The sequence below is a fragment of the Andrena cerasifolii genome, chromosome 5, assembly GCF_050908995.1.
Source record: "Andrena cerasifolii isolate SP2316 chromosome 5, iyAndCera1_principal, whole genome shotgun sequence".
In the NCBI taxonomy this organism is placed as follows: domain Eukaryota; kingdom Metazoa; phylum Arthropoda; class Insecta; order Hymenoptera; family Andrenidae; genus Andrena; species Andrena cerasifolii.
Genome location: NC_135122.1, coordinates 4,199,840 through 4,223,626, shown reverse-complemented (window position 1 = coordinate 4,223,626; position 23,787 = coordinate 4,199,840). Strand labels below are relative to the sequence as shown.

The 23,787-nt window shown below is 37.6% G+C and overlaps 1 protein-coding gene across 2 annotated transcripts in view; it reads right to left on the bottom strand.

Annotated features, from left to right (window-relative positions):
• Positions 1-14,015: 14,015 nt before the first annotated feature.
• The window catches only part of LOC143369295 (trace amine-associated receptor 9), a 46,783-nt gene continuing 37,011 nt past the window's right edge, over positions 14,016-23,787 (bottom strand). For both annotated transcript variants that reach the window (XM_076813063.1, XM_076813062.1), the window contains exons 8-10: positions 20,365-20,464; positions 16,564-16,692; positions 14,016-15,122 (exon numbers count right to left, since the gene is read on the bottom strand). In XM_076813063.1, the coding sequence (XP_076669178.1) occupies positions 16,565-16,692; positions 20,365-20,464 (228 nt within the window). In that variant the 3' untranslated portion in view covers positions 14,016-15,122; position 16,564. The remainder of the gene's footprint in view (positions 15,123-16,563; positions 16,693-20,364; positions 20,465-23,787) is intronic.

The following is a 23,787-nucleotide window of genomic DNA, read 5'->3' as shown; positions in this document are numbered from 1 at the left end:
ACTGTATGCTATTCAGCTCGCATTTCCGTTTGCTGTCTTCTTTCAGTAATTCTCATTGCCAGACTCTCATACTCGCCGCGACGACTACAAAAAATGGAGCGAAGATAGAGAGTTCTCTTAACGAAACGGAGGACCCGTCCTTATAAAGGGACAACATGGGTTGATGTTGGAAAGTTAGACAGATAATAAAGACTTTTATGCAAGACATTTCGACCAGACTTTGTGAAATAATTTTTTATTATGATTCGAAAAGGAAACGTCTTGAAACTGACCTTAATGTATAAAGCAGAAAGTTTAAATGTTTATGTGTTTGTCTGTCGCCTAAAAACTTTCGAACGGTATACTCTGTGGTCATGAAATGTACCTCAGCTCTTTATGCCTGGCTAATCAAGATTAATGTGACTATTTTCACAAAAAGAAAACTAAAAACAAAATATTTTTTTTATAAAATCACAATCTGAATTTCGGCCAAAGCCGAGTAGTAAAGCTATGTTTATATAAAGCTTCTTCTTGCTTTGATACGAAGAATTCATAACCCAACATTTTGGGCACCGTTTTGAAACGCCCTAATCTGTGTACGAACTACAGGAATTTTTAATATTCCATTGTAAAAATATTTCGCGAGGGTCACAGTTACGCCATACATAACGTGTAAATAATAAACAATTAGTATTAAATACAGAAGATGTAAACAGATAAAGTATTTGTAAATATGTAATGGAACATAGTTAAATTGAGCAAGTCAGGGATCGCTTAGGAAGAGTCATACAGAAAGTTCGAACGCAAAAGTATTCTGAAATATGCTGCCCAGGTGTACATAGATATTATGTTGCTACTATTCTTCTCAATTGCCCCTGGCGAAGACTCGGAAGTGGTTAGGCGGGCTTTACAGGGGCATGTCTGAGCCGAACACACGAGAAATAGGAGATTGCTAACTCTGATTTAGATACAAATTAATGTGCACCTCTAATTGTAAGTTGGACAATGCGGATAGAAGTCATACGAAGTGAAGAAGAGTCTGACAATCCAATTGAGGGCTGCTTGACTCTTCCTGCTTCCCCACTTCTCTCTTTGGACATGCCAGCATGCTGGTCTCTCGCTTGCTCAGTTTCCCTATAGTACTTGACGAAACAAACGAAAAGCCCGTACAGTTTAAAAAGATTGTACAAAGTGTACTTATCTGCCGAATATTATTTAATTCAACATTTTTCATCAGTGATAATTTTGTAACGTGTGTAAAAGCATTCGATTCCTGCGTTTTTCCACAATGTATTATGTATAGTGGCTAGAATTTTTTTTACACGTTACAATGATATACGAATATTAAAATTTAATGTATTTGAGAATCTTCAACGTAATAGTTGTAATAACGGAAACGTATAATCTATAATTTTTTATAGAAATTATTAACGGCAAACAAGTCCGAAAACAATGGTACAATACGATATTAATTCTTTCATATCAACGTTTATGTAAAGATTCACTGCATATTTACAAAATCTGCATTTGTAGAGCATTTACTAGAAATAATGGTAAACTAGTCTTGTGTTACTGCAAAATATGATTTTAAGAAGAAATATAAAATATTTGATATTATGGTATACATATGTATTAATATTTAATTGGTGGAAACAGTTGTACGAAAACTTTGTATCTATCGCAAGAATTTGAAAAATGCTTTTTCAAATCATGAATTTCGTCGAACGATCGGAAGGGAGGTCGTCCTTCGTGTCAAAATAAATCTGAAACGTGGAATAATGTTTATATACATATAGGGTGGACTGCCTAACTTGTACACCTGAATAGCCCCCAAATTATATGTTGAGGAAGAAATTGTTATATACAAAAGTTGCATGGTTTTGAGGGAGACAATACATAACGTGCATGGGTGTCCGGAGGGGGGTGCAAAAGGAGCAGTTGCCCCCCCCCCTGGCTTTTGAGAAAAAATCGCTTATTTTTCCAAACTGATCTTTATTAAGTTTATACTACAAAAGTGAATACTTTTAAATTTCGGTTTTAAATTTTTAATTAAATTGGCATTATAAAATGGGTTTAAAAAGCAAGAGGGGTATATTTACCATCATCTCAAAGTTGCCCTCCCCCCGGAAGAAAGTCTCCGGACGATTGTGTTTCGGACATTTGAAGATTAACTTCGTTGTTTTTAAATAAAATATTGTAATTTTTTATGTGAAAATTCGAAACAATGTCGAATTCTGCATACAAATACATTAAAATTGATTGGTCCTAGACCTAACAGTTAACAAGATATATTGATCAAGCAAGGACCACTATATTCTTGAAGTCTGGGGATATTAAATCTCCAATTTAATGTTACGCGAAGTGAATTTTCAATAACCCTACGTAAGTACGTGCCGAATTTTTAAAATCAATAAGGTCAAAAACGAATACCTCCTAACAAAATAAACTCAGCCTACATTTTCGATTTTTCTGACCCAAAGAATCACATCCCTTCTCGGCCACACTACAAATTCTGTCCACCCTGTATAAAATATTGTTAATGACAAAATTTATTTAATTGCTCATTTTACATTGGCGTGAGTCAACAAGTCGAAATTTTGTTACAATGATGATACACCTTTGCTACGACACTTTAATATCGATATGAAAGAATTAAATTTTAAAGTATCATATTTGAAGAACATTAGAATATCTAAAAACCTGTTGCTTAGTGTAGCAACACTTATTAATTTGTGGAGTTATTTCTCCGGCGTAATAAACGTTGGATAACCTATGTAGGTCCTAGATAATACGAATGAAGACTAGAGGGATGAAATGTTTTAAGAGCACTACGTGGCCCAATTAAGTAGTTGTAGACGGAATGAGAAATGTGCAAATGTTTGCTGCACGTAAGAGTGTCTAAAAGCCTATAAATATATATACTACACTAAAACGTAAGATTTTTACCCGATTAACAAGTTAAAAGTAGGTTGTTATATTTATCACATGCTTTAATGATAAGTACACCATCTTGTTTTCAGATCGCAAAAACCGTTCAATCTTTTGTACGAAATGTTTCTGTTTGAATTTCTTTGTATTATATGGATCAATTAGAAGGATCATTATGCCCTCGTTCTGGCTTCAGATGCGCGGTTGCCGGCATGCGACACCTCCTTCTTGTTAATGTCATCTCGTAATACTGCCACTACCTCTCCTCGTCTAGTCCTCGACCAACGGACTCCACCTTCTATTGTTTCCGTGCTCGTTGCCTCTATTCTTAAATGACCAAACGAACTTACCTGTAAGTGAAGTTCGATCATAATCAGCGACGCGCGAGGCGTCGCTATTCCCTTGTTTTTTCGTATCGCTACTTTGTTTGTTTTATTGTTTTCCTGCGTTTTTAAGCGGGATGGCGTTGCAAGCGTATACAGTATTTCCTCGTTACGGGCTCGGTTCGGTGTACACGATACGGACTTTTCGCTATCCCCACCACTTCTGTCCCACTCTTGTCCGGCGAAGACGAGAACGAGATGAAAGGAGAGCAAGCGAGAGGCACTGAAAGCGAGCGAGGACGGTACGAGACAGACTACGCGTTGATGTTTTGTCTCGCTCCGTCTTTCGGACGCCTGACACTCTGTCCTTCGCGTGCGCGATGGTCGCAAGCGCTTACCGTGAGCCGGGCCTGCGTGAAGATTTTGCGAAGCGGTTTTCGTGCTCACGGTAAGCGCTTGCGACTATCGCGCACGCAGTGTTCCATCTCGCTCCCCCCTTCAGCCAGAAAGAAGCGAGAAACGAACACTTGAAATTAGGGCTCTCTTCACGATAAGTGCTCAACGCCGGTCCCGACCAGCGAGCCGCTAACGAGGAAACACTGTATTGCCCAACGAACTATAGCCCCATTTTTTCCCTCCTCGCCCCTTAGAAGCGTTGAAATGTGTGGCCACATCGGTATGGAGTCGGAAGGACTACATGTTGATCGTGAGGAAGAGGCGCACAATACAATAACTTGTTTGTTCGCTCCTTCTCTATCATCCTCATTGCCTCCTTCCTGGTGTCTACGTCTTCGTCTCGAGTCAGTCGCAATTCAGCTACCGGCAACCTATTACGGACAAATAAAGTGAAATACTCGTAAGAATTCTCGAAAGACTCTATTTAATCTCCTCCTATCTTGATTCTTTCTCAAAAAAGACAAAATATTCGTTGAGAAATTAAAGTAGGATGAATTATCTTTCGCAATTCGATAAGGAAACCAGTAAACTAGAAAATGTGTATTAAGTAAAGGTACGTACATTATCTTACATCAAGATTCATTGTAGTAGGTCATACAAATCAAAGGGCGTATCGTTTTGTATTGAAAAATGTAGAAAATGTATCTTTATGATAGAAATAAGAAACAATTTTGTTTAGAAAGTCAACTTGTAATCTGTACCGTCTCTTTCCCTGAGGTAATCTTCATTTCCAGATTTAATATACATACTACTTAGTATTTAACATATTATTTGTGAATAATAACATGTTCAATGATTTCTGTTTATCTTTGTGTAAATGTGCCATGATTATATGATTATATTTCTGGTATCCCCCCTAGCCAGAAGTATATCCTTCGAAATAAAAAAAGTTTCAGTCCAATCGGATAATAACTTTTGGAGATACAGGTCCCACCATTTTGAGAACACTGTTTCGAGAAACACGCGTTTAAATTTTTACGTGAGTACTGAGTGGTGGAGTGTTACCCATGCATTTGCCGCTACTCAAATGCCTATAACTTCGGGAATTTTACGAATTTCAACAAATGCTTTTAAACACGCATTCCTAAAAGGTTGAACTTTCAAAAAATGAAATAAAAAAATCGACTTTTAGACCGGAACCTCCCCTTAAGGAAAAGTATTTGTTTTACTTTTTTTCTCGATAAACTATACACCAAAAGAAAAACTGTGCTCGCAGTGAGGAGTTGTTCCATCGATACCATGTTCACGAATGCGTAGCGGGCTACGCACAGACGTATGTGAAGAAAAACAGATGACAATTTCGAACCCTCCGCAAGCGTTGTTCGTGCGCGCTCAGCTCTATTCAACGTATACTAATTCAAGTCTGGAGCCGGCTTTAGGTTTATAATTTATTATTTACGAGTAATGTACTACAATATAAATAATATATCATAATATGGAAAAACAAAGCATCTACTTCTTATTTTTATAACAACGACGATACGTTACGTGGATACGTAACAAATGGGTACCCACCTTTAACCATACATCGAACCACTTCTGAATTCTGCAAGTCAAACATAATGAGAAATAGTCCTAACGCTGTCGTGTTTGGACTTATTTTCATCGGAAGAATCTCGTCCATCTAAGAATTTAATAAAAAAATATAAAAATCTAAATGTTCACTCGATAGATTCTAATACTTTGATCACTCACGTAAGTATGTACTCGCAATCAAAGCTAAGAATCCTAAAATATATGTGCGCTGTTAGAAAACCAGTAAAACAATATTTAAATGTAAAGAACGACAAAAATAATCATAGTACGAAGATATTAGAAGATAATAGATAATTATTAACCATCATTGCGAAAGAAAAACATACATAATATTTAAAAAGTTAACATTTTCGCGCTACGTGTTATTATTTCTTAAACGCACTGATGCGAACAGATTCCTTTTGTCTATGAAATTTCTAATTTTGTGTACTGTGACGTTATTCGTGGATTATTAAAATTTTATTAGTCAAGCATTATTTTTATTCCCATGGGATAAAGCATTTTGGAAAAAATGTTAATATTCACCTTCAGTACGCAATGTTAAAATAAAAAATACATAGCGATGGTGTGTGCAAAATATTTTCTGTGTGCATTGTTTATTTCATATAAATAGTAATGCTGTTGAAGACAGTCTCTGTAAACCATATGCATTAAAGTTAAATAGTTCAAATGTAAAATACGTGTCACTGAAAACTATTTATTTATCTCTTATGCTTCGATACATATGCATTTTCGTAAATAGGAGTGCCAGTACTGTAATAATATTACAAGCCCGCAATATTTAAAATAGTATAAAACAATTGCAGTATCAGTTATATCAGAAACAAGAAATGAATAACAACTCCATTGTTTGAAATTTATTATTTGCTCTTATATTTTCAATTAAAATTAAATTAGTTTCCTTTGTTGAACACAATCAATGCTATTTAATATAAGTACACAATAATATATTCCATGTAATACAGAGAACATCGACCGACCTGCGATCGTTTTAGCCGAATCATTACAAATTGTCTTAAGAATATAGTAAGAACAACAGCAGCTGTTTATTTATTTATTACGAACGAAACGTATAGTTAGTATGTATGCAATTTGTAAACATATATGTACATTTATGTTTATTGCGCGTATTCATTAGGCAATCCTACAAAGTCGTACTAATAAAGTTCTTTTATGTAATAGTTACAAATTACAAATAATTTATTATGACGCAATTAAAAATTCCTAGATTGTATTATTATATATTCTACACTTCTGTGCTCAGGAAATGGATACTTGTACTAATGCAATTTAGTGATGCCCCGAGATTATACCTCCTCGCGACTTACGTTATTTCGTACTTACGTCGTCGTTTCTACCGTCAATGCGATAGGCATTTATTCAAACAGTAACAATCGTGTTCAGAATACCACATTCGTATTTTCTAATTCTTCATCGAATTCTCGTGTACGAGTCGTTTCACGTTAAATCGCACAAGACCTGCCACATAATTACCGATTTTTTCCAAATTCAGATCGCTTATGGCTACTATCGAGAAAACAGTTTGTGTCAAGTCAGCCCCCTAGTTCGAACTAAGTGCTTTTTCAGAATATTCAAATTTTCAATGACTCTCCATCAAGTTTATAAAGGGTCTAGCAGGGTAAGCATGGGCAAACGGCCCTCATGCCGATTCTTGGAGTTGTTATTTTTTAAACAATGCTCCTTGCCTGAAACACCATAATGTAAAGTTTTAGATCGCTACCCCCCTGTTTAAGGATAATGCGTCAAGTCTCGTGCATATAGTGAGGAGAGGGCGCTATGTATTTACTCAGAATTATAACAAATGTTTTCAAAATACCTGATTGCAAGAGGAACAACAATTAAAGCAATAATATTTAAGGAAATTTTTCTTAAAACTGTAATTACTAAATTTTAGGAACGAAAATCGTTCCACGACCAGCCAATTCGTGGAGTGTAAACTGTAATAATACTACTTTCAGTACAAGTATGTATTCCGTGCGCACTTTGTTACAAATTTCGTGTAGAAATTTTCATAATGTACAAATGATGTGAAACTTATGTTCGCGATATAAGTATGTATATTGATTTATCTTTGTATTCGCGTCGTCATAAATATACAAAAAATTCCTTTGAGTAAGGCAATCGTTTCGGTATAGTGACTACTACAAACTACAAATCATTACTGTCGCTATTATGAATTATTACTGATCTAGTCGACGCTTAGTACTTCATTATTCATTCTTACACTAATGTTTCGACTACGCAAACTTGATACGCTTTGTCTTATGCGATACAGAAATGACTTGTGCCCTGTTTGATAAGGAGCCATTAATGCTCAAGGTTTGAGGCAACGTCAACTATGTCAGTTCGTCTGTACGGAGGAGCTTTCACGTCGCTAATGTATCCTCAAGAGGCAGTGTTTCAATTTTACCGTCTCTCAGTGGTAATTAATTTTAATCATATTAATGTACTGTAATACCATCATGGAAGAACAATGTAAGCTTAATTTTATATAAAATCCTAGTTTTATCTTTTTCCTAATAAAATATTCATACATTATAATTTTAACGATTGTATTCTATTCACCCTTTCATGTATACGGGCAGGGCTACTTACACACCATTGTCCCTCTTTATATGCCGTACATTTTTTATGGGGAATACACACATACACATGCACACAATAGAGTACAGTGTTGTCCCGTTACAGGTATGGTTTTGTTAAGTCCCCCGAGCTTCGTATTTATAACGAGAAACAACTGTATTAGCTAACGTTCACGTGTGCATACATGCGCTGAGGCAGCACTGCTACACGCCAATGGAAAACTTCCGTCAGGAAGAATCAATTAATACCGTTTTCATTGTGAAAGTCAGATAGGAAACCTTCCAAAATCGACTTTAAGTACAATTTGTGATTTTTAGCTGCAGGTCAAAGAAACTGCTAGCAACACTATGTCCAGGTGGAAAGACTTTAGAATCACACTCAGGTGGTACGTTGACAATATCCTTGAATGTTAGCAGTATAGTAATGACTGACGAAAACCACGTTTGGCCGCTTACCCAGTGAAACTGGAGTGTCCAAATTGACACTTTGACTGACGCAGGTATTTTGAAAATTGCTTCTTTAACGCGGTGAAAACGATTCCGAGCAGTCGCTTCTAAGTACCTATTCTCCAACTCGCCCCGCGCTTTGAACACGTGCCAACGCTAATGAAAATTTAAACATTTATATTGTCTATTACACACGAAAGTACTACAAATGGATAGACGAGGTTTTCCCGATGAAAATGAGTCCAAACACGACGTTATTCCGGCTGTATTTAATTACACAGAATTCGAATCACTTCTGAATTCACTTCTGATATTCCAGCTGGGGCCTAACGAGCGCGACATATAATAGTTTCCATGATTTATTGCCTTATTCATTGCCTTAAACGTTAAATTCTGGTAGTGCTTGCGAAAATCAAGACCAGCCGAAATTATTACCCCTAACTTGGTAACTTCAGCTATTTCAATTAGCGGGGCATTACATAGGGTATATGTGGAAGTTATGCCATCGACGGACCTATGAGCCCTCACGAAAACACACTTGGCCATGTTCAGTCCCATCCCGTTGGCGTTACACCACCGCTCAAATCGACTCAGGTCGTCCTGCAACTTTTCCACGTCCTGCCCGTTCCCGATAGTACGGAACACTTCTAAATCGTCTGCGTACATTAAAAATCTGCTGTTCTGGAGTGCCTCCTTAAGGTCATTGATGAAAAGAATAAGCAAAGGACCTAGGATGCGACCCCTGGTGTACTACAGAGTCTACTGCGACAGGAGTGGATATTTGGTTCTCCATCCTGACAACCTGTACACGATCTCTCAGTTAACTCCCAGTTTAGGTAAAAGGATCCCATGTGGAATCAGCAACTGTATCAACCCGCAGACCTTTGTCAAGGGCGGCCGAGACAGAGCAGTAGTACACCGCCAAATTGGTTGTGGTTGATCGCTGCAAATCCATGTTATTCGTCGCAGATGACGTTGGTGAGACGAAGTGTTAACTTATCAGTGACAATTTCCTCAAACAACTTTGGTAAGGTTGATAACTTGCAAACAGGCCTATAGTTTCTAAGAACCGCGTGGTCGCCTGTCTTAAATACTGGGATAACAAGACTGATCTTCCAGAGTGCAGGAAATCTGCCGCTGCCTAGCGACGAGTTGAAGATATGCCAGAGGGGCCTCGCGAGAATGAAGCTACACCTTTTCAGAACTTCGCTTGCGTCAGTCACGCGCACATAACCACCACTCCTGTAGGTGTTTCCGCCTCCATCATTGGAGCTGACTCCCTCCGAACTCTGCTAAAAAGATATCGTTAACGTGCTTCCTAAGTGTAGTCCGGAAGTCCTTCCACCTTGAGTTTGTTACTACAGTGCTGTCTCAACAAAGCCCGCGTCTCCTGTCTCGAAAAGAAGCCCTCCCTGACCCCGCTACTTCTTTGTGGTAGCCGCAGCGACTGAGAGGTGCCAGGGAGACCTATACTTTTTCCATAGACAAAGCCGCGACAATGCCGACCACGAAGTATGGCCAGTCGCTGTCGCGTGCCCTCTCACTCGCCACGGTAGAGAGCAAAGACTAGCCGTCTCGAAAAGAGCTCGCGCCCAGGCCCGATGGAGGGTTCTTCCCGAGACAAAACTATATTTTCCCCGTCGCCAATCATGGAATTACGTCTGTTTTAAAAGTGTTTCCACATGATTTCGCAGTAACCATTTTTTGTTTTTAACAACATTACAACAGCATTACAAATTTTCTGTGTATAGATTTAACATTGTCTCTTTATATCTATGGTGGTGTCGAAGAATGTAATATAGATATATGTATACAAAGATTCTATCATATTTATATTCGACATTACTACCGCGTGGGAATTTTTATGTTGAGCCGGCGGTCAAATTTACAAACCAAAAATATTTGTATTACTTTTATGCAGCAAAGACCTTTTCTAAAATACAACGAAATTTATTCGGAGAGATCCATCCTTCAGGATTAAAACAAGAGAAGACCAAAATCTTTATCTGTAATAGTTTTGGAGACAAAAATTCATTTGTCAAGCTGGTTTTCGAAAACATCTACAAAAACTGTCAACTTTGAGGGCTTATACTTCTTAAACAATTTCTAAACTAGGAAAATGGTGACTTACCCCTCTTAACTTCATATGAACTACAATATATTAGCATCAAAATTTCTGACATTCGAGGAACAAAAGTGATGGTGTTGGCACGAAATGGCCTGTACCTAATGTGTCGCACTTGGCTGAGTCTAACTAACAATAAACTCTAACCGTCCGACAAGGAGAATAAACGAGACACACCGAAAGTGAGCATAATAGCGCACCTGTGGGAGACCTTTGGCCGACTGCCCTGTCTGGCAGCCAAGACCGATAACATACGCGTGGCCATGAGCCATCCACTACTGAAAATCAAAATTTTCATAATTTTCGTTTGACCTACATGAGAGGGGTATCAATAAATTAGTGAGATTTAGTCGTTAAGAGGATGTCCAAGGACGACGTAGCTCGGACTCCTCAGTGCCACTTCAGTAGCCCTACATACAACATATAATTTTATTAAAAACAGACTTTTTCATGAGAAAAATCTCACCAATCCATCGGTAGTGTTCTCGTGAAGATATATGGAAAGTATTCAATAAAACATGAACATTTTAACTTTCCGTAGTAGATGTCTGATCTAGCAAGTCAGTTCTACTTATCTCGGTTGTCGACACGCTGACTTCCCGTCGGCAATGCATCGCTCACGCTGAGTAAGCCAAATAGTGGTGAGAATGGTCCTCTCGCATTGATCAGCGGAACAACAGCGCGCATTAATGCAGGGAAGACTGTGAACAGAGTCGTTAGTTGTGCAGAAGTTACACCAATCATTCCTTGAAACTGTCTTGAGCAAATATCCCTCCAGGCTATCTGCACTCGGAGCTGAGCAATCTTATTGCCCAGGTTTATAAAAGAATTAAATTATTGTAGTTCTTATTCCCTTTCAATGAAAAGATTCTTAATTCATTAGCAGGACCTGTGTAATAAAGATGAGTGCAAATACGGCATCAATTTGATGATTTTCATCTGAGTACCTACTGAACAAAACTTTTCAAATGTTTTCCGCAGCCAATCGTTCGACGGTATTTCGTAATTATTTTGACTAACGGCGCAAAACTCACCGAGTCACGCGTCATGAGATCGCACCTTAACATCGCCGCGCTCGGCTCTGATCCGCCGTTCAGAATCGCAGAGTTCTCCGATCACGGTTTGTGCAGCTCTGGTGTATAGAGTTCACTATTCTGGTTGGGTACATAGTTGTTTAGTATTTTTTATACTGTTAAGGGCTGCACATTATTTCTATACGACTGTTGGGTATACTCAGCTGTAGCTGAAACGCATAAAGGGAATTCGAAATGACTTCTGTATCGGTAGCTAAGTACATATAAGAGAAAAAGGTTTGTCAATAACTGTCTTTTAAAAGGACAGTGTTAAATCTATAGACAGATTTTGGAATAAAGAGGGGTTTGAAAATCTGCTAAGTGCACATGTACTTTAGCCTACTCACTCATCTTTCCCACGTGAGGAGTAGTTTTAAAATAAAGACGATTAATAACGAACAAAATAACTATTTTTTAATAGTTTTATTTGTTCAACTAAAAAATTGTGTAACAGCAGAAGTATTACCTGACAGTGCAACAGGACTTATTGAATATTTATTCTTTTAAATGGCTGGATCAATTTTAGTGTTGTATTGCGAACAACTATAATTGTAATATTGTTTATAAAATCAAATATTAAGATTTGCTTAACACTATCTTGATTCAGTGCACATACACTCGGCAGATGATCAAAATGGTTTTTCTCGAAAACGACGTATTTTATGAAAAATATTCTACAGCTTTAAGTTATTTTTTTCTTGTAAAATCATCCTTGTCGGAGTTATATTAGGTATTTTGGGGCGCTCTCTAGTTTTATCATTATTATGATCAGTGACCATTTCGCCTTTACGAATAGCATTTCTTAAGTTTTATAGGTTACTTTCGATGTTTTACATGAGATCTTAGATGAATTTTTTTCGTCTATCTTGTAGTGGGCTTTGAGGCGAATTCAATGAGAATAAAAAATACCTTTTCCTTCAAAGATACAGCGAAATATTTTAAATGTAAAAGACTTTTGGAATACTCATGGTACTCTTGTAGGCAGTGGCGGATTTAAAAGGGCGGCTGATAAGCAGTTGCCAACTGGTCCCCCGCACAGAAGGCCCCCCAGGGCCCCATCCTTAAAAAAAATTATGATTATATCCAAAGTATATTTTTTTTTTGTATTATTACACTGAGCCCGTTTTTAGTAAACTGCCGCTTTATTTTCCCGAAAAATGGGTCGCTGGTCTGAAGGCCTCCTAGGGCCCTGTCTTCCAAAAAAATTATGATTTTATCCAAGCACTATATTTTTTTCTATACTTTTCTGTAAACATGCCCCCTTTTAGTAAACTACCTTCCCATTTTGCTGAAAAAATGGGCCCATCAGAACACTTGCGACCTGGACCTGTTATCTTAAATCCGCCACTGTTTGTAGGTGACAAATAAGTGAATCCATAGTTCTATTCGATGATACAAATATTCGGCATAAATGTTCAGTATGCACCTACGATTATTTTGAATTTAACAAGATCTAATTTTTTACTCAACGTCGAATCATTGATTAATGTAGCTATTGCAGCACACCTCGAAAATCGAAAAGGTTCCATTTTTTCCCTCACTAATGCAATTTATAATCGTAAGCAAATAAGGAAGCTAGTCAAGATATTCCAAAGGTTTTTAATAATTTCTTCCGAATACAAATCTGACATTATTTACTTTTAGTACTGCTAAGAAATGTGTTTAGAAACATTATACAAAAGATTAAACACTAATTGTCAATTGTAAAGTGTCGGTGACTAATACTAATTATATAATAATCTGGAAAGTTTGTAAAAGTGTAGCATAAGAAACACCATGTGGCAGCTCATCCTACTAAGCTCGTAAATTTTTCCTGTCGACTATTTTTTCGCTGTATCTTTACAGGCGATAGAAAAAGGACACTTTAAAAAAATCATTGATTACGCACCAATGTCCAGTAAAAAATAGATAAAATAATTAGAATATTCAAATGAAAACTAAAGATGACCTTGAAATTTTAAATCCATTTTCTAACAATATGTTCAGAGTGGACAAATTACATAGACCACTCTGCACATTGTACATAATTTCCTCTTATATTAAATGAGGGTTTGCGTTTTTAGTATAACATTTTACTTTTGATAACATTAATATCGTGTAATTGGAAAATAAAGTCTTTCTCGTACTTACAATTATAACAATATAACTTGATTTTGAATGGAGTAACATAAGTAATGCGGCAACGAAACTTTAATATGTACTCTAATTAAGTGATCACTTACTTCTTCTGTATCTTTACGAATAATTCATTCTTGCACAGATATTATAGTGATACTTTCTAATTTTTTTAGAAAACCGTTCAGGATGCGGGAGGCCTGAGTCGCACCCACTGCGGAGCTCTTTTATTTCCGCAGCGAATGCTTTAATAATTATATATGAATTCATGAATTATATATATATATATTTCAAGTATATATATATATAGAAAGAAAGAAGTAGTATATGATTATATACTACTTAATAGTTATATACACAAGAAAGTGTATATAATTATATAAATAATCATTTTTAATCAATATTGTTTATTATAATATATATATATAATAAACAATATCGATTAAAAATGATTATTTAAATAATTATATACACTTTCTACTATTCTTATGGCAAACCCAAAACCTTCATAAAGAATTCCAAGAAAAATACAGAAACATAATGCTAGTTGAAACAATGTAATTACAACTTTTATTATTTACAGAGAATATTATCCAAAAATATTAATTTTCAAAGCTGTTGAAATTCTCAAGACATACACCATACCATATTAATCGAAACATGGAATGTGATAAGTTTAACTTAAAATTTAGAATAACAGCAATGTAAAAAATAGTTTGTTTGTAATAACACTATTTATATAGCTCCTTAAACAGTAATTTTTAGTTGCAGTTTGTGCGATTACCATAGCGGTATGCTTGTAGCAAATAATAAATATGCACGTTTTAATAATGTAATATTAAAGTAATGCAATATTTACGTGCTGGGAACAATAACACCATATTCAACAGATACGTATAAAGGACTCTCTATCTTTACCTTACTTTTGAATGATGCAAAACTGTCGAAACTAAAGTAACTTGACAACACTATTACAATGTTTATAGTTCTCCTGCGTGCACTAGTGTCCAAAACAGCTGCTTTGACTTCGATTCGTATCATGAAAAATGTATAACATTACTTTACAACATGACGTTTTATCATGTGTGATTAAATATCGTTAACCTATTATACATATAAAATCTTAAATCCTTAATTTACAGAAAGTAGTAAACATCATCGATAAACTCGATTTCACATCGTCAAAGTTCTCTGATTCACGTAGCACGTTGACCTTCAGCAGCACAGGTCCACTTGAAATTCTGTCAAGTATATTCAAGGTCTCGAATCAAATCGGGCATACTTCTGAAGCGTGCATTTTCCGAGTGAAATCGATAATCACGTAGAATTTGTGCTATTTCTCCATTTGCCATTGTTTCGACGCGCAAACCGAATCCGCCTATCGAAGAAGATGAATTATTTCGAAAAAACTGACGTTGAGATGACCGATGTATTTGCTGAAGGTTGTAAAACGTTGGTTGCCATTCTGCCGCCACGCTATACTAACTAGCATGTGTTGGAATTACCAGGTCCTCTGTTTGCGTGGCGACATGCTTAACTGAAAATAGAAAATTAGAATTAAGCATCATTTTTTTCATGAAATCTTGCCTCAATAATTTGACGAATACATAATTGTCTTGAAAGAAGACGACGTTCAGGACCGAAGACCTTCGAAAAAGAAGTCTTTTCGGCTTGCGTTTATTATCTTACCGCTTAGGCTATGATTATACTAAAGCGGTGGGGAGCAAGGATAGCGGCGAAGTGAGGAGCAGGGTAAAATCAAACAAATATATTCCAATGCGAGTGTTTATAGTGAAGCGGCGAGGAAACCGCGAGGAAGGCAGTATGTAAATATTCGTTACATGTTCATCACTCGGGACCGGGAACGAACATGCAGGGTGTCCCAAAATTGCGAGAGAATCCGAAATATGCAATATCCTCATGCAAAAAGAGATCGAAAAGTCCTTTACCGTTTTGGGATCCGAGGTTTCGTTCTCGAGATTTTAACAGTTGAATATTAGCGGTCGAAATTCCGGGCCGCGCAGTTTAAAGCCGAGTCAGCTGAGCGCGCGGCAGCGCACGCTCGCATGCACACGCAGGAGGCACGCTTAGATATAGACACACACAATAGAACCGACCACGCTAACTCATTTTCACGGTTTGAACCAGCGTGGTCGATTCTACTGCTAGGGGTTAGTGGGGTCAATGTTCCGCGTCAGCTGTTTCGGCTTTAAACCGCGCGGCCTGAAAGTTCCTGCACTAATATTCAACTGTTACTATCTCGAGAACTAAGCCTCAGATCCCAAAACGGTAAAGGACTTTTGGATGTCTTCTTGCATCAGGATATTGCATGTTCCGGATTATCCTTCATTTGAAGCTCTGGCTCTCAGAACGAGCGGCATGCGTCATTTTGCAGCTGCGTCATTATAAAGTTCTTCGAGTGTGATATTTAGTTCACTACTAACTCCTCGAGGTTAAGGTAACTTACAAGGCTTGGTTGCCCGCTGTCAGGTGGTATATACCAAATCACCAAACGCTTAATAGTATTGTCTCGTTACGGGCTCGGTTTGGTGTGCACGATACGGACTTTTCGCTATCCCCACCACTTCTGTCTCACTCTTGTCCGGCGAAGGTCTCGCTCCCCCCTTCGACCAGAAAGAAGAGAGAAACGAACACTCGGAATTAGGACTCCGTTCACGATACGGGCTCAACGCCGGTCCCGACCAGCGAGCCGATAACGAGACAATACTGTAATTACAAAACGAAAGCTCAACCGCAATTTCGTTATTCTTAATTTTCGTCTTATTTTAACGTCTAGAATCACCCCTTAAATTTTCTCCCACATTTAGCCGAACACCCTGTATGTCCGTTATTTATGGTTGTACGAAAAAACTCCTCAGGACAAAGTTATATGGATGTAATTACCCAATATTAAACTGCTGGGATACAGTATATATGTAAATAAAGTTTTATATGAAAGTATTATTTATGTGTCGTACCTCACGTCGATGCAATATCACCATGTAGTACATGTTCAACTTCCCAAGGGAGTGGTGGCGGTGTATTAGCTAAAGATGAAGAGGAACACCGTGTCACTGAACACCGATCAATAGAGCAGCGCTCTAATCCTATAACAAGAAGTGCACATAACATGTAATGTATTACAACAATGGAATTAATCTTCCAGCGATCGCGCGCGGAATGTCGTAACTGCATAACCTCAATATTTTGTGAATGTGTGAGGAATTCCGCACTCTTGACCTATCGCCGCTCAGTAACAAAGGAGTCCGTAGACTTCTTTCCAGTAGGGGGCAACTTTGGAGTGACGACGAAGAAAAATATAGTAATGAAAAAACGAGTAGCCCGCTTGCTTTTTTGTATGAACTTAAGAAAGATCAGTTTTAAAAAATAAGTGATTTTTTCTCAAATGCCAGGGGGGGGGGCACCAGCCCCTTTTGCACCCGCCTCCGGCCACCCATGCTCAGTACGATTCTATCTAAGCATGCCTTTAACTAATTGTAAGCCGAAGTTACATCTCTGGAGACACATTGTTCGGTTTTCATCATCACATGCAAGCTAAAAGTGCGATTCCACTGCGCGTGGCTCGACGAGGCTTGTATGTAGCAGGCCCGTCCAACTTTTGCTCTTACCTTCGAAGAGCAACAGCAGGTGGTTGCGAGCGAAGGCAAGAGCGACGGTTGTGACCCACCACGGGGACCTTTCGCTCTTGAGGGACGCAAGGGGCCTGGCTCGGTGCCTTCAAGAGCGAAGAGCAACTCGCGGTTGCTCGTGCGAACAAACCCCTGAACAGGCCTGTTTGTAAGCCAGTTAAATCTGCTTAACAAACCCGAGTCGGCAAGCTATTGGCGGTTCAATGACACGGCAAATTCACTGAGTCACGCACCGTGGAATCGCGCTATAAGAGTTCGCGCATGATCGTTTTCGTTCTTTTCTTCCCATAGCGGGAATGTTCCGTCCTTAGACAAAGTTCTGTGACTGGCGCCTGGAGAGAAATGGTTATATTTCCTGGCGTCAGTCTTCCTAGTTCGACCACAAGTTTTTTTAGTCGAGGCGCCAGTATGTTAAAATACTAGTTTAAAACGTCATCAGTAATATTATGTGTAACAAAATTATTATCTTAAGGTTGGCGTTTAAGAAGTAATATGAAAAAAATATCAAGAAATGCTGTTGGAAATAGTTAATAGAAAATAGCTAATTTAATTTAAGCAAAACTAAGCTAATTGTAAAAGCATAACTACTTACGGGAAATATCGTAGGAAAGTTGTAAAAAGCAGATAAGAGAGGAAGATCCAAAGAACGACAAATTGGAAATCGTTGATTTTAAATAATTATAAGTTGGAAAGAAATGCATGAAATCCAACAATTCGAACGCTATTTTGTAGATGAAAGTTGACACTTTCGTTGTGCGTAAAAAATCAACGGAAGAAAGATTAATTAAGAATCATAAGAAGCGATAAATTAACAATGCAGATATTCACAAAAATGTGTGTAAAATTATACTCTAACTTACATACGTGTAAAAAAACCTAATGTTTTGAACGCGAAGAAGAAATTTTATGCTTTTTTATGCTCTTCTTCAGATGTTCGTCAGTAAAATAATTACAGAAAAAGAATTTGTTGTTAAAAGTTGCAAACATATCTCGAAAATCTTTAACGACAGAAAAGGATAGTCATTACTCATTTTGAGAACCGATAAATCGTGGGATTAATTAATGGAAGACGAAATCAAGGGTTATAAATATTTCGATAAAATTCTTCAGAACATCGTAGTACATTTCTATTTACTGATTTTAAAAGCGCTTGTGCTTTACTTTACGCTGCATTTAAGCCAGTCTCTAAAAAAGTTGAAATACCTCGTGACTTATTTAGTTTTCATCTAACTCTAATACTTTTATACGCAGAATAACCTAAAGAATCCATTTATGCAAGGAAAATTATACAGTTTCATTTAAAAAAGAACTGCAGTTGCACTTTGCAACCGCATCGATGAAGAAGAATGCATAAAATTAATGCCGAAATGTTCGGACATATAACACCATTTAATTTCGCCATCCGAAATATTTTCTATCTCTAACACCCTATATATACTATACATGAAGAAGAAACTGAGAACTAGCGAGTGCGGAATCGATTGAATTGTCCTCTTGCGGCGTGACTGGAGATATCGTCACAATTTCATGTGCATTCAGTCTGCGCATGGCCTGTAGTCGATCGGCGTCTAGAAATGGGCACCGCCCCGACATGCAATTGTCGTTAGGGCTGGGACTATTTGACGAATTTTTCGGTATTCGAATATTCGAAAACTTCAGTTGCCCAATTATTTGGCGAATATAATTCGAATATCCAAGTATTCGAATACTATTCGAATATCCAAGTATTCGAATACTCTTCAAATATCCAAGTATTTGAATACATCAGTATTCGATTATTTAAGTATTCGAATACTATTCGAATATTTAAGTATTCGAATACTGATGTATTCGAATAGTATGGTGTGAATTATAAATCAAGTTCTTTAGTTTCATTTGTCAAGATGAAATCTTGTAACCTAATTTTGACCCACTTCACACCATACTATTCGAATACATCAGTATTCGAATAGTATTCGAATAATAACATTCGAATACTCAAATATTCGAAGTTTATTCGTAGCATTCGAATACTCAAATATTCGAAGTTTATTCGTAGCATTCGAATACTCAAATATTCGAAGTTTATTCGTAGCATTCGAATACTTAAATATTCGAAGTTTATTCGTAGCATTCGAATACTCAAATATTCGAAGTTTATTCGTAGCATTCGAATAGTTGTAAAATATTCGAATATTAAATTATTCGAATAGTCCCAGCCCTATTTGTCGGAGGTGGAACGATATTTTTTAACTGATTGTAAACCCGATTCATTCGTTCGTGGCTGCCCGATGTTGACATTCTTTTCGTGAACATTTCTATAATGTCACGTAAACATGGTTTAGCCTAAATCATGGCAACCACGTGAAGTGAATCACTGGGTGAGCGGCCACAATCGAATGAGCCGATTGTCTCACTGCATATTCTTCAAAATTTAAAGCCATTTGATACTTCACATATATGGTGCTTGAATACAATATGAAAGATTTTAAAACTGTTTCATGGAAACTTACTCTTTGTGAGAATTCATTTTTTTTTTATTACTTTTTACGTAAATCGTAAATTTAAGCAAGGTGCGTAATACTCTGGTACATACAATGATAATGATGAAATACTGTTATCAGTAATTTCGACACGCGTTTACTGGCGATGATAACTGCACTACAGTATCTCCTACCACTAACTTATTAATACGAAAACTAAAGTAGTCGCGGATGAACGATTAAGAATTATTCTATGTGGTTTAGAAAATGACTGTTCAAGACTAATTCTACGAGAGTTTAAAGACGACTTCACAGAGTCTCAGAAATAGAGACAACATAGATTCTGCGTGGGTGGAGCTCAATCTCTTTAACCAAATTCGGTTATTTTATTGGTGCAGTGCGGCGTAACCTCTACACAGGCTAATGCCGCGCGCCGCGCGCCGTTGGATCGCACCTTAAGGGGGCATTCTCATGTAACTCGACGAAAAAGAGGCGATATTTTACCCTTCGAGTGAATTTGGGCAGCAAACAAAAGTTGCGTTGCAATCAGGAGGAAATCCCCTACATATTAACAAAGGTTTATAATTTTTTTAATTTTCGATAATGTATATCTTTAATTATATCGATAATATCGATTCAATTGTGTATTCAATTTTTTTTTATTTACCTGATAAATCAACTTCACCCATACTACAGATATCAAGACCACCCGTGCTGGTTGCACAACAATGCTGTTTCGGTCCCAATGGTTTTGGTCTGCACAGTACCTGTATAAACAGAACAAAATATAAATCATTCATACGATCAATAGGAAATCTGTGAAAATTGAGATTTCTCACACTATTCAATCACTAAAGCATGCCAACTGTAAGCAAGATTGCAGCTTTTTCCGATACGTTCTTAAAATACAAATAAACAAATTTTGTAAATTCTTCAACTTCTTTCAATTCAAATAGTTTTGGAAAATTTGAAATGCAGTCCCATTTCCTAAAACTTGAAACCTCACAGTTTTCTATGCATATTATCATAAATTGTTACCGTTCATCAAAGACTGGCTTGAAATGGCTTCATAGCAGCAGTTTATCTATTATGTACAGAGGTCGCTTCACACATTCACGGCGTCCGTTTATACGGTGAAAGGAACGAAGATCATGTGAGATCTTTCGCACTTGCCGTCACCGCATAGACGGCAGAATTCTATATGATCTTCGTATTTTTTTACCGTGAAAACGGTGCCGTATAAACAGATGTGTGAGACGGGGCTAAAGGTATGCGTACACCAATACGATATGAAGTTATCGAGGAAGAAACAATGTTCTGACCAATATAACTTCTGAGTGTTTTCGGACCAAACCCACACCTATTCTAACGTACGTATTTCTTCGCTAAGAGCTCGGTTTGGCCTACACGTTAGGAGCTTGGCGCTATCCTCCCCCACTTCTGGCTCCCTCGGCTCTCTCTTGTTCTTGCGAAGGCGAGGGCGAGATGGAACGAGAGCGAGGCAGAAAACTACGTCTCTCTGAGCCACGCGTGGGAATGCTAAGCTTGGACTCGCGTGGCTCGACTTGGACTTCCCGTTCGTTGCCGGTAAATGTCGCACGAGTCAAAGAAAAGCTAATCTGGCTTGGCTGAAACGGCGAGCCTAACCGCGCCGTGGGAACGCCCATGGTTCGCTAACCCACACTCGCCACTCGCCGCGCCGTTGAATCGCACCTTTATACGATGCGGTCGTATCGATTAGCTTCGTGGACAATAGATTACAGCGAGCATACGTATTCAGTGACTAATTGGAAATGATGCCAGCTTTAGCAGGCAGGATTTCAGCTTTGTTATAATTGTTATTACTAATTGCATTAATGAGTTAAACGCATTATAATCCATTCTCCAATCATTTTCAAACTCAAAAAGCTCTCGTATGTATTTATTATAGAGCACATCATGCAATTCGCCAATTCAGGCAATGATTCCCCGGCGTTAGTTGGAAATAATCATTTTCGTAATTCATTCCATACGTTTTGCATGAATATCACTTCTCTATTTCTTCTACACTCGATTCTGTGACCCTTCGTGAATCTTCAGAATCAGCCACAGTCAAGCGAGCCTGGTCTCCCGTTCTTTGTCGGATCGTCGACTTGTGCTCGCCAAGCAGGCTCGCCGAGCCTGGCTGACAATGTCACGCGCCGTTGGAGGTCACATTTATGTTGGTAGGTTGTCAAAACAGACTTCCTTAGGTGTCGGGACAAGCGATTTCGCGAAGCTAGTTCCAAGAACTGATGGGGATAGGGACGGTCACCTAACGATGCAGAAATCCGGTCATCTAACGAGGCAGAAATCCGATCAGCTAACGAGGCACCTCTGTACGTTGCCCACTATATTTAATATTCAACAAAATTACGATTTTGCACATTACAACTTAATTTCCCAGTATTACATTCGGATATACGTAACCCTCCTATGCCTAAAAATTGGATGTACATTGTTAATCATTATAGGTTGTCTAGCTGTTTGCTAAATAGCGTGCACTCCCTCAACTTTCCACTTCTGGCGACGTCGAACTATGTGTACTGACTGTAAGTCCCGTTAATTAATTTAGTCCCGTTAATAATTGTTTTGTAACTGTCAAACCTTTGTTCATTAGATCAACAATATTATTATTCGTAAGGATATACGTTATCTAGATTAACATTTGCTCCAATTTCTACCTAACCAATCGGTACAAAATATCTATGTACATATGTGCTTTACTTTGTATTCGATTGTGACACACCGTAAAACACCCGTAAATACAGTGGGGGAATTTGAACCGCTCGTCTTTCCAGACTCAACGCGCAAGGGAGTTGCGCGTGAAATTATTCTGTTCATAGTCTGTCAAGAGTTCGGGTTGAACCAGCTCTGACGAGCCGGCTAATGTCGTTATAATCTGGTAACGTGTATTTTCAGAAACACCTACCTATCTACCTAAAGTTGACACTTTGATCCTCAAACTCTGCTAGATTATGTCGAAATACATTATCCACAGTGCCACGAGTCATTTTTCGATAAGTTACGAAGAATATTTTTTACCCGTACAAAACGGTAAATTTCTTATATTAGTGAAAAATTTGAACTTTTTCTTCTGTCCCGTCTGAAAGATGACGATTGCATTTTCCTCAAGTCCACTTTGTCGCGCAATAAAGGCAAGTTTAAAGTTAGTTTAAAAATATGCTTGATCTTCGTAGTTCAATTAATCCGTTATGGAGACATCCTGTTATTGCTATTCTCTTGTCTACTTGGAGAACCTGATTTTAGCGATATCTATTCTGTAATTGCAATAAATTTTAAATGAATGTTACACTTTTTTCACAGAAAAGTTAAAAGGTGTGTAGTATCACATAACATCCATGCCGTACTAGAAAGATACGTCGGTTTTTACTGTTTTTTTTATCTTTTTGTTTGGTGCCATCGAAAAACATAGGTACATCGTTGGTTGTAAATATCAAGGACACGTACTTTTATATCCTTCCTGAGAAAAGGGACTTGGCAACTCGACAATAATCGGTGAACTATTTCTTGGACAGTTGTTTTATGGGTACCCACCCAAGGGAAATCGATTCGGACTTTTTACGATTAGACCGCTCATGTATCTTCTCTAGGGTTATTCTCAGCGAAGGGTTCCAATGCGACTGCTCGACCATTTTTAAAATATTTAACCTATTTTTTCACCCTTCTATTACTATTTTCACCCTTTCATTACTATTTCATCTTCATCATTTTTTGTTAGCTTGTCACATTAGTACCTACTTGTGTTGTGAGGAATATCATTTTTTGCGGCGTCAAGGGTTTATCGAAATTAAAATAAGTCAGTCTTTGTTATTGGCAAGATCATAGACAAAAATTATGTTGTTTTTTTTAAAAAGAACTATCTACAATTCTTAAATATACTAACGTGCTTATTCGCATATTTGTGTATGGCGTATCTCAGTTTCAAATTTTGGCTACACAATACACCCCGCACATTCTGCCCTTCTTAATTAAAATATCCTATCTAGCATTCGAAACATCCGAGAAAACTGATGCTTCATCATTTTCATTGTGCCGTGCTTGTTTCTTT